Source organism: Nelusetta ayraudi, unplaced genomic scaffold (genome assembly GCF_046127955.1).
Source record: "Nelusetta ayraudi isolate G7.1 ecotype Tasmania unplaced genomic scaffold, CSIRO-AGI_Nayr_v1 ptg000060l, whole genome shotgun sequence".
Lineage (NCBI taxonomy): Eukaryota > Metazoa > Chordata > Actinopteri > Tetraodontiformes > Monacanthidae > Nelusetta > Nelusetta ayraudi.
The window spans coordinates 5,461,199-5,472,943 of record NW_027466110.1 but is presented as its reverse complement, the minus strand read 5'-3'; the positions used below and the strand labels follow the sequence as shown (position 1 = coordinate 5,472,943).

Sequence of the window (11,745 nt, the reverse complement as noted above, 5' to 3'; positions counted from 1 at the left end):
AGCAACCGTTGAGGGAGGGAAGGAAGGGGGGGTAAATAAATAAAATGAAATAAATAAAAAACTCCGAGCTATTTCATGAGAGACACGTCCGTATCGGTTGGCGCGGCTGCAGGAGAACCTCGACGCTAACGTGGCGCCACAAACCGGCGCGAAAAGTGACGGGCCGACGGCGTTTACAGCCCCCCCCCCCCGCCTCGCCACGGCCGCGTAAACGTCACATCAAACATCCCGCTTGACTCCTTTGGCGATAACGTTCCTCCTCCAGGTTAAAGCTTTCCGACTCGCAGGCTGCGACGGAGGCAAGCGGATGAATGCATAAATAAATGAAATAAATAAATAAAAGCGCTGTAAATCCAAAGAGTCGTCGCCTTGAATCAAATTCAAGACTTCGATATCGCGTTGACGGCGAACAAGCTGCTCTCACCTTTCAATGTCTGCTCCTTTTTTATTTATATATATTTTTATATATATATAAATACATATTTATTTATCTACTTCCCGAGCATCTTCACTGTATGAGAAGGCCAAACAGCTGCCGGCGACCAAGCGAGATCGAACCTTTCTGAAAGTCAACCCCTGGAACCCGCCTGCATCACAATAGAAAACAAAAAAAATCCCAACAAGAACAGCAACAACAAAACAACAGCAGACTCACAATCACCTCTCAACCTCACGCGGTCACCCACACACTGTTCTTACTGTTCGGGGGGGGGGGGGATGAAAAAAGGCCGTCGCTGTCGTTTCCATGTTGCAGCGGCTGAGGCGGCAATGGAGGCTCGAGAGCTTTTGATTCGGCGAGGAAATATATTTCTCCCTTTTTTTTTCGCTCGCGTTGCAGAGGATAAAAATTCGCCGTGACCCCGAGGCGCGCGCAAAAAGGTTTTGCGGTCTTTCTTGTGTGCATATTTTTCCTTTCCTGCTGCGTATTTTAAACGATAAGTGCAAATGTCCTTCGAGGAGGAGGAGGAGGGAAAAGTATTGGGTTTTAATGCAGCTGTCAGCTCAGCAAAGTCTTTGTTTGCTCTCCCGCCAGAAGCGCCCGCTCCACAGTTTACCCGCACTCGTAATGACGACGCATTAATTCTGCCTTTTCGTTTTCTTCCTTCCGGCGGGCAGCGCCGAGGTGTGTGTCCGCCAGCGCCGCGCCGAAGATCCTTCAATTTCCTTTTGAAGAGTTCGAGGGAGAAATAATTGGAGTATTTGACAGATGTCTGAATCACGGAAGGCAGGACAGGGCAGAAACAGCTGACCCCCTCAACACACACACACACACACACACACACACACACACACACACACACACACACACACACACACACAACTAAACTGATGACATGGCTTACCTTGACAGCTGACAGAGAGAGGGAGAGAGAGAGAGGGACACAGAGAGAGAGGCTCCGCTCCGCCCACTCCCAATCTGTCTGCTCCGAGACTTCGGCAGAAGTAATGAATCTTCCAGCCGCCGCACCTCCGTGAACTCTGGCCGGGCCGCACTTTTCACAACACAAACCGGAGATAAAGGATTACAGGGAGGCTCCGCCAGATCGACGACGCTCATCTGAGAGACCAACTAATGGATTTTTTTTTTTTTCACTCTGCCCATCCAAATAATAACGGGCTAAAATTGCACTTTGATTTGATTTTTTCTCTCTCCCTCCACTGACTAATTTAAAAGCGAGTTCAGCATGTTAAAGTCAATATTAGAAACAGTTTTTCAGTGGGGAGGGTATTGATGGACAGTAAGTCTTTGTGTACGAATATGTATATTTTCTTAAATCTGGTAATTTGTAGCAACATTTATTTGGCATTCACAAGAATTGCGTGAATCGATCAATACACAGTTTTGCAAGGCTTTATGAAATTGTCCAATACTCCGATAAGAAAATATCTTCCTGTCTTTGTTGACAGGTTTGCAACAAGTAATTGGAGCGAAACAATAACTTCCTGTGAGCAAGCTTTTATTAAACAGCGGATCTGATGCAGGGCCTTGTAGACAGACTTTGGAAATGGGACGTGGAGGGTGATTGGATCGACCTTCTGTCAGTCACATTCAAGTGGACAAATCACTTGACTCGCTGGGCTGCTGTGGCCTCAAGCTTTCTGTCAGTGCGCCTTCACCTTCTGTTGAGCCGCAGTGCACGCCGCGGTGTTTAGATTCACTCGTGCCAAAACCCGTCTGTTGTAAAGTGCAAACATGTGGCAAGAAAGAGCTGCGCTCGGTGTTCTTCTTCATTGTTCTTTTAATAGTCCCAGCAGCTCGAGAAAAGAAAAAATGTCACTGTCGCAACACCTGTGTTATTTGTTCTAGCAGCTGCTAGACACACGATCACTTCCTCTGCATCTTCTTCTTTTGGGAGTTTTAAAGGGGGGCAGGAAGGATCAGTCGCTGCTGCTTTTATTACGACTTTAAAGGAAGCTGATGCTGCAAGTGGAATCCAATAAAACCAAAGACCAGCTGAAAACACTTTCCATTGGAGATCAAGGGTTAGCCGCAAATATAGTATTAGCACCAGATTTCCACAGAGGCTGGACAATCCAATCACAGAAATTGCACAAGCAATTTCTGTGGTTTTATCACTAAGCTGTACAGTAGGTGGAACATCAGTAATGTATGTATTCAAAGAGTTTGCAATGGCTTTTATTTTGGAAAATACAAAGCTGTTTGCCGAATCACTTAGCAATGTAATAAAAAAAAAAAAAAGTGTATTTGGAGAACAACAATGATCAAAATCAAGCCCTCAACTGTATATAAAGACAGACGTTTTGGTTTCAAGAAGAAAGCCAATATGGAGATACTAAAACTCTGCATTCCAGTGTAGAGTAGAGCAGGAAGCGCCAAATTTTATTGCAAAAAGACTAAAAATTACTGGCTGTCAATTGGCAATCCTGAATTCTCACCTTTTCATACTGGTTCAAGTTGTTTTATTGCTGTTAAATCACTGGAAAAATAAACATCAGCACATCAGCTTCAAGAGACTTTTCCATTTTGTCTGATTTAGTCTAATTTTGAGTAAAACAAAAAAGCCATCAAGTTTTGGCCATGGCTTCCATTCCGGTAGCCATTTGTGCTGCGACTCACCAGCGTGTGGGAGGGTGTTTGGGCAGATGCTCCACTTGTACCCCGATCATTGCTCACTTCTAGTGCCACCCGCCAAATCCAAACGTGGTATTCACTAACCAGTGGGTGACATCACAGTCTATCTTTATGTGCAGTCACTGGATCAACCCAGATTAAACTGAAAATGTTGATACCATGCTAATTATTCCACAAATGTAGTTCATCAGAGAAGCTTAGAGTTCTGTTCTGACCTTTACTCTATGAAAACATGTGGAACTCTGCACTGCACTGACACAAGATGCCGTCTGTTTCAGAGTTCAAGGGTTGCAGCAAATGTCTCAACAACTGTATTAAAGCCAATGAACACTGCCGGGTCAGTGGGTGTAGGTCATAAATACAATAGCCGTGCAGCCAACACACATTGGAGCAAATAAATAAATAAATAAATAAAACTGGCACAACACGCCAAACCTTTTCACACGCCCACTAAAGGGGGTCACTGACACAGAAAGACAGTGTGTTAAGTGTGTAAGGACCCTGGTGGGTGGGAGGGGTCACTGCACAGCATCCCCGGAATGAACAAACAACTTCTGTGTGTGTGGAGGGCGGGACGCCCTCACACACATACTGTACATGCATACACACATACATACGTGCTACAGAACAAACGGCAGATCTGAGTCAAAAACAAGTGGAGAAAAGGCACCGTCGCAGGATTGTGTGAAAAGGCTGCACAATCCATCCATCCACTTTCTATACCTGCTTAACTTCTTCACAATCGTGGCTGTTTCACATAAGACTATGAAGAAAATAAGACAAAGGAGCTAATGCTAATAATGTCACCTTGCAGAGAGCCGCCGTCTCTCACCTCAAACAACTTCTTTGAACTGATTGTTCCCAGTTTTCCTGCTTATCATTTCCAAGGTCATCGGTGGCTGGCAGAGCGCAGGCTGCAGCGTACCGCAGACGTCTCTGCGTGTAATGATATTAACAATGGCTTATTTTTATTTATTTTTTTCCTTCTTCCCCCTCCTCGTCTCCACATGCTTCGTGCTTCTCGGGGCTCTTTGACTTTGCCGCAAAGCAGCCGAGGAGAGAAGTCACCTTCTTGACGACCCTCGGGAGGCTCGTGTTTTAAAAAATGTAAAATGTCAACCGGAGCAGAATCAGAGGAGCGCGCTCGCTGAATATTTCACTGTTCCATTTGTAGCGCGTTTGCCATTGTTGGAGTGCAGTGGCCCAGCCGAAGGTGCACAGGGCTTCCTGCTTCGGTGCAAATGTCACACAATTGAATTTTGTACCCTCTTAACGTTAACCAAAGATTGTTTGTACTCATAAAGGAGAGAGCCCTTGGTGGAAAGAGGGAGAGTGCGTGGTGAAATTTGACATTCTGAAATATTAAAGGTCCCATATTATGAAAAATTCACTCGTTTTCTACCGGCAATATGTGTCTTTGACACGTAGGTGAACTCTCGAAATGAGAAAAGTCCATCCTTTTGCTTGGCCCACTTTTCAGAAAGTTAATGCTAAATGGCCTTTTCTCTTCTTCAACACTTTTTGCAGCAGGCTGTGAACAGAGGTCTATGTATTGTTTTTTGTAGTTCCCCATCAAACATGCGGAGCGTCCATCCAGCGGGATCCGTATTTAGTTTTGCATGATTTCCTGCTTTATTTTGCAGTCCTGTTGTCGGTGTTGTGTCGGTTAGTATTACTTCCTGCGTTTTCCCGCTCTTTCTGTTTGTTTTGCCCTGATTGACTCCACCTGCATCTCGTCCCCCTGTTTATTTATGCCGTGCTGCATGTTCCCCTCCTTGGGTTTTTGTTGTCCTCCTGTGCTGCAAGACTCCCACGCATCACCAAATGTGGGATTACCTTTTCTGTGAGAACGGTTTGTTTTCTCAACTTTGTTGCCCGTTTGATTTGCCTGATCCCCCATTGCCATTTTGTTTGTCGTTTTGCTACCTCGCGGACTAAAGAGGTTGTTTTGCTCCCGAGACCACAGACACACAGACACACACCGGCCTTGTCACCAACAAAGGATCAGTTAGCAGGAAGCCAAACAGACACAATCCACTGGAGCCCAGGGTGGAAAATAAAGATCGGAAAAATGAGTCGAAATGTGGCAGTTTTGAGTTTTCTCAGATTTTCACGGCTGCAACCAAGCACGACGGTCGACTCTTTAGTGAAAATGACGGCAAACAATGGGCAACATGATCCGCACGCTGAGCTCCATAGGATGATCTCACCCCGCCAGATGCCACAATTTGACGGCAGCCTTTCATTGAGGCTGATGCACCGAGGGAGATAATTACAGTCGCTGCTGACAGATCGATGACTGATGCCGAAAACAGAGCCCCGACTCCATAAAAACCTCTCCGCGGGGTTTTAAAATTTTAGAACAACTAGAGGGACGGGGCGGGGAGCAGTGCGGTGGCTCTCTGCTGATTTTTCTCTCTCTTTATTTTACAGTTTGAGATCCGTTTTGTTCGCCCAGAGGTAAGCTGGCACCGCTCGTCGTGTTTGCGGCCGACATCTGATCAAAAATTAACTGAGTTGTTTCCTTTGCGCGGGAACGCTGCTGTTGCCGTGAAAGCCTCCAGGCTAATTACCGAGATCTGCCTCTCAGTCAAAGAGCTGGCACGGACGTTACAAGGCCGTCTTCCAGCAGATTGTCAAAAATATGTGGACGTCTCCTCTCTTCCTCCTCCTCCTGCTTTGTCTGGGGAGCGTTCCAATCGGAGGAGAGGCAGCCGCTCGGCGTTCCGAGCCACACGTCGTGGTCGAGTCTTCCGATTCGCCCCCCCTCGGTCTCTTCACGCCAGAGTCCAACGGCTCGGTTCACACGGCCAGAGCGCCACCAGCGCCGCCGCCGATGTGCTCCAAGTCGGCCCGAATCAGAAGCGCCTTCAAGTACGTCAACACGGCCGTGTCCCTGCTGGTGTTTGTGGTGGGGATCGTGGGCAACTCGGCCCTCCTGAAGATCATCCACGGCAACAAGTGCATGAGGAGCGGGCCCAACTTCCTCATCGCCAGCCTGGCGTTGGGGGATCTGATCCACGTGGTGGTTGACATCCCAATCAACGCCTACAGGGTGAGTCCTGCAGAAACTGCTGCTGCAGAATTATTCACACTCTGTGCTTGAGTCATAGTACTCAATCAACTCCTTTGCTGAAGTAAAAGTAAGAAAGTACAGGTTCTGAAATTTTCTCAAGTAAAAAAAAATGTTTTGCCATTAATGAAACAAAACATTTGTTGATAATTTTGCAGGATTAAAAAAAATATGCACCAGAATAATCTGGAGGTCAAATGTCATGTCTTGATGAGCATCTGGATCATTTTTGAATAGCTTTGCTACTTTCAATAATATAGTTTTTTTTTTTTTTTTTCTATCGTAGCACGACCCAACAGTAATCATTAAAAGTTTAGACCAGCAATTATTGGATGTTTACACTTTCAATTGCAATAACCAATGTTATTTTCTACCTGGTTATTTCTGGACTGAAAACATAGTGAATAGCGACCCCATCGCTGAGATACTCTAAAATAATCTCTCTCTAAAATATGGTCCACTCTTATATTGAAGAACTATAATTAAAAGGCTTAGGGTGATAAGTGAATTACTTTTAGATGAATTTTTATCTTTCTGAACTAAAGTAACACCGATGTTAGAAAGTAGTCGGGCAAATGAAAGGCTTAAAAAGTCAAAAATCGTCTTATGTAATCGCAAGTAATCGCAAGTAAAGTACAGATATCTGAGAAGTCTCTTGTAAGTACAGTAACAAAGTATTTGTCCTTTGTGACTTCCCACCACTGCTCACAACTAAAACTGCCCTTTAATTCATTTATCGATCGTTGTATTTAATTTTTTATCGGGGGGCTGCAGCTGATGGCAGAAGACTGGCCCTTTGGACTCGTCCTGTGCAAACTGGTCCCCTTCATCCAGAAGACCTCGGTCGGAGTCACCGTGCTGAGCCTTTGCGCGCTCAGCGTTGACAGGTACGGACCTGAAAAACCAGTGCCCTTCAGGGAAACCATTGTTGTTGGCCATCTAATCGTATTCCATCGAGCAGCAGATACGTTTGTTTAGCATAAGCCCTTGAAATGTTCCTTTCACGGAGAGAAATCAAATGCAGTCGGCGGTCACGGACAGACAGAAGAAAAAAAAGAAAGAAAGAAAGAAAGAAAGAAAGAAAACCCCAAAGCCTTAACATTTCTCCCATTGATGTGGGCAGATACCGGGCTGTCGTGTCCTGGACTCGAATCAAAGGCATCGGGGTCTCGGCGTGGACGGCCATGGAAATAACTCTGATTTGGGTTGTTTCTGTCCTGCTGGCTGCGCCCGAAGTCGTGGGCTTTGATATGATAACAATGGACTACAGAGACAAGCATCTGAGGATCTGCCTGCTCCATCCCGTGCAGACCACGTCGTTTATGCAGGTAACGCAACAGTGTGAAACAAACAGATCAACGCGTGCTTCGAGGCGTGACCGCGGCTGACGGCACGGCGGCATAAAAAAATCAGGGGAAGGTTTTTTTTTTTTCTTTTCTTTTTTTTCTTTTTTATACAGTACAACCCATTGATGTCGACTGTAGGCGAATGAGAAATGCGGTTGTGAAAAATGCTGAAATCTGACAGGACAACGTTGCAGAAAGCATCAGAAAAACGCAATATACAGACAGCATAGATGCTACTTATATAACACACGATGCATATCTTGGAGGGAGTCGGAGGAAGTCAGGTCATCTTTATTCATGTAGCTCTTTAACCGTAGTTGACCAACGTGCTTTACACGGTAATGGCACTGTAGTTTAAATAAAAATGTCTCCGGTGCGAATGGGACTAAAATGCAATGTGACGAGTGGACAGAGATTAATAAAGCCAGATATAATAATGGCGCAGAATTAAAGGGCAGATTTAGTAAAATACAGTTTTGCTTGTTGAAGGTCAAACTTATCAGATGTGATTTAATAACTGTTCGGAATCTACAAGCATTGCTGTATTTACTCTTTTCTTTCCACTCCATCAGTTCTATCAGTCGGTGAAGGACTGGTGGCTCTTCGGCTTCTACTTCTGCATGCCGCTGGCCTGGACGGCCGTCTTCTACGCCCTCATGGCCAGGAAGATGCTGAAGACCGAGAACACGCTGAGCGACCACACCAAGCAGGTCTTTCTGCCGCTTCACCATCCACATTTAAAGGCGACTCGTAGACAAGTTGCCTTAAGTGTTCACATTATTACCTTTCTGACACGTTACTTATTTATTTTTGTTCCTTTCTTTTTGCAGAGGCGGGAGGTTGCCAAGACTGTCTTCTGCCTGGTCGTCATCTTTGCTCTCTGTTGGTTCCCGCTTTACCTGAGCAGGATCTTGAAGTCAACCATGTACGATGAGAAGGATCCCAGTCGGTGTCAGCTACTGAGGTGAGTGTGTGTGTTTTTTTTCCCTGTTTTTTGTGTTTTTGTTTTTTTTATCCGAGTTGTGATCTGATTTGTGGACTTTCGCCTCATTCTTCCTGTTTTTTTGCAGCGTCTTTCTGGTCCTTGACTATTTTGGCATCAACATGGCGGCACTCAACTCCTGTATCAACCCCATTGCGCTGTTTGTTGTCAGTAAAAGGTTTCAGAGATGCTTCAAGGTAAGCAAAGCTGTCCCAACACACACACACACACACACACACCCACACACACACACACACACACACACACACACACACACTGCTGGCTCTTCCTGTCTGGGGCTGATTCGATTTCAGACGGTTCCTGGCGGAGGTGAAAACAGTGTCATCACCACCGCATGAGCTCTCATATGTGTCATCAAGGACGTATGGAGTCATGTCTGCAGAGAAGCCAGGCAGCTGCAGCTGCAGCAGCAGCAACCTGAGGGCTTAATAAGTGTATTTTCTCGTCTGCGAAATAAAAAAAGCAGAGAAAAAAAAATCTGCGGTGTGTCGAAAACAGACACTTTTCATTCTTCAAGTTAGCTCTTCATTGAATTAGAGACCTGTATAATGTGGGGGAGGAAAGCATCGCTTCGAGGTAGTTGTTCAAGGATAAAAAAAAAAATAATAATAGAAGGGTGGGTGGGTGGGGGCGGGGGTTGGGAGGAGAAAACAGGTTGCTTTAAAAATCTATTGCCTTGAAACCTGATAGGAAGGAGTCTGCAAATAAACGCCGCTGTGTTGCCTGCAGAGAGGGGACGCGTCTCAAAATCACTTCCTGCTTTGCCACAAAAAAAAAAGTCAGACCTCCAGTATTGTAGTGCTGGAGATTGGTCTCGGTTTCAAGGCCGCTCTCTCAAGACCACTTTTAAAGGGTCTCGTTTTGGACTCTGAGGCATTTTTCCTGGGTCTTGTCTCAGTCTTGGACTGTGCAGACTGGGGATTTTCGATCGAGCCAACATTGTAATGACAGATAATAATGGAAAAGAATCCAGCTGCTGCTGTTTTATGCTCTGTTTGTGACAGCCAGAGGGACACACCCCCTTTATTCCTCATTAATTTATTTTTTAACTTTATGAAGCAAAGTTGCTTTTTTGAAAATGGTTCAAAATAGTCAAAGGCAAAGGAGCAAAATGAAGATTTTCTTTCCTAATGTACCTCGCTGAAAAGAGATGTTTGCTGTTCCATTTAGAAGCAACCCTGAATTAAAATTCAAGTTTTTCTTGTCTTGGTCTCAAACCCCAAATGTCTTGGCCTGGTCTCCATCTCGATATTCTCTAGTCTTGGTCATGTCTTGGTCTCGGTTGGTGCGGTCTTGGCTACAACACTACAGACCTCCGCTCCCAAAAAGAAAAATCAAAAAACAAAAAAACAAAAGCAGCTACACAGCAGTGCAAACTGAACTCTCCGACCAGACAAACACTCACTACAGAGGGAAGGAGAGAGAGAGAGAGAGAGAGAGAGAGAGACGTCTCCGCTGGGTTGCGCGTCTGACCGACTTGTGTTGTGCGTGTGGTCCTCCAGGCGTGTCTGTGCGGTTGGTGTCTCCCCCCGCCAGCAGCCGCCGCCCGTGACGACGACGGGCGCGCGCGCTCCGTTTTGAAGTCGAGGACGGCCGATCGAGCCTCGGAGCAGAGCTGCTGCAACGACATCAAAGCCAGAACCTCCACCTGAGTCTGAGCGGAGCGTGGGGTGGAGTGAGTGGGGGGGGTGGGGGGGGGGGTGGCGTGTGGTGTGTTGACAAGTTGCCCCCACCCCCCTCCCTCCCTCCTTGTTTTTTTCTTTCTTTCAAATTCGATCCAAGGCGATCGGACGCACCTGGACGCCGCTCCGCCCTAATGACACCTTTCCGCGGAGGGAAACGCCGCCGCCCACCTCTGCTGTCGTCAGCAGGAACATCTGCTCGGCTCCGGAGCCCCGAGGCCTCCACTCACTCCCCGAGCATCACATCACATTTGTTTTTCTTTTTTAGTTACGCTTTTTTTTTTTTATTGTTTTTTTTTTTATACCTACTGCTCATCCCGTCTCATGCATCGCCCTCCTCCAATCACTGTTTTGGGCACGATGTGAACCTGGCACCCATCAGCAGGGATCTTGTCACCGCCGGCCGCCTGCACGTGCGCAGCCTCTTTGGATTCAGGAAGAGAAAGACGGCGTTTCCTGCCTGCAAGGAACAAAAATCAAACGGGGGGGAAAAAAAAACAAAAAAAAAACCCATCCAGAGTTATTTTTCTGTGGGGGATTTTTCTTTTCTTTCTTTTCTGTTCTTTCCAGTTTCTTACGGGGTGTAGTGTATTATTAGCAGGCAAATGTATGTTTTAATCTCTTTTGGGTTACACGGCGGCGGCAGCGGCGGCAGCGGTGGGCCGGAAGGAGGAAAAAAAAAGCAAGCGTAGAAGCGCCGTTCCCCTTTTGTCTCCCGCTCCTTTGGAAAACGCAACCAAATTGGTGCCACAAGTAGATCCCCGGCTCCCCGCCGCTGAGTGACTGATTGATGGTGGCCTATTTTTAATGCATTGTTAAATGTGTAATGCACAGAGACACTTTATGAAAGAACCTGAGAGTGGGTAACGGGAAGGGAGAATGGAGATGACAGAATGAGGTCAGAAGGAGAGAGGAGGCTCGGGGGTTGGGGGGGTGGTGGTGGTGGGTGGGGGTGTTGGGGTGAGGTGGGGGGGGGGGGGCGTAGCTGATGGTGGAGATGAGCACCTGATAGGTCTTACTGTCACAGGACAAGTGGAGCGCCGCCGCTAATGCTGTAGCATCAGCTGGCAAAGAAAGACAAACAGAGGGGGGGTGGGGGGAGTGTTGGGTGAGCGGGGGGGAGGTTTGGAGGGGGGAGGACGACCGGTCTTGACGCGCCGCTGAGCAGCAAAGACTTTTTTTTTTTTCCCCAAAAAGAAAAAAGTTTATTCTGCCTGAGCAAAAAAAAAAAGAGCGAAACCCTCGACTGTTTGTTTGGATGAAAGTGTTTGTAGTCTGAGCGCTTACATAAGAGCGGAGCGCCGAGACGCCCGCTTGTATCTCAGTGCTGGATTTTCCAGTAAAGCCCCCCCCCACCCCCTCTCCCCACACCAACCACACACACACACACACAAACATGCAACACATACCTCCACGTCTAATTCAAGCCAAACTCTCGACCTGCTGCCATTTCCTTTGAGCACCGCACAGTACAGGAAGGAAGAATGTCTTATTTAAAGCTTAAATAATTGCTCCCACACAAACACACACACACACACACACACCTA

General features: G+C 46.6%; 1 protein-coding gene across 1 annotated transcript; it reads left to right on the top strand.

Annotated features, from left to right (window-relative positions):
- Positions 1 to 5,633: 5,633 nt before the first annotated feature.
- On the top strand, positions 5,634 to 10,191 carry LOC142897486 (endothelin receptor type B-like). The gene is made up of 7 exons (XM_076039864.1): positions 5,634 to 6,149; positions 6,942 to 7,054; positions 7,291 to 7,495; positions 8,086 to 8,223; positions 8,344 to 8,477; positions 8,584 to 8,692; positions 10,019 to 10,191. The coding sequence occupies exons 1-7, from the start codon at positions 5,739 to 5,741 to the stop codon at positions 10,166 to 10,168; spliced, it is 1,260 nt and encodes a 419-aa protein (XP_075895979.1). The 5' UTR covers positions 5,634 to 5,738; the 3' UTR covers positions 10,169 to 10,191.
- Positions 10,192 to 11,745: the final 1,554 nt, after the last annotated feature.

Coding starts and splice junctions, on each gene's coding strand:
- LOC142897486 (XM_076039864.1), top strand. CDS start 5,739: ATGTGGACGTCTCCTCTCTTCCTCCTCCTCCTGCTTTGTCTGGGGAGC. Junction 6,150..6,941: donor TCCCAATCAACGCCTACAGG/GTGAGTCCTGCA, acceptor GGGGGGCTGCAG/CTGATGGCAGAAGACTGGCC. Junction 7,055..7,290: donor TGCGCGCTCAGCGTTGACAG/GTACGGACCTGA, acceptor TGATGTGGGCAG/ATACCGGGCTGTCGTGTCCT.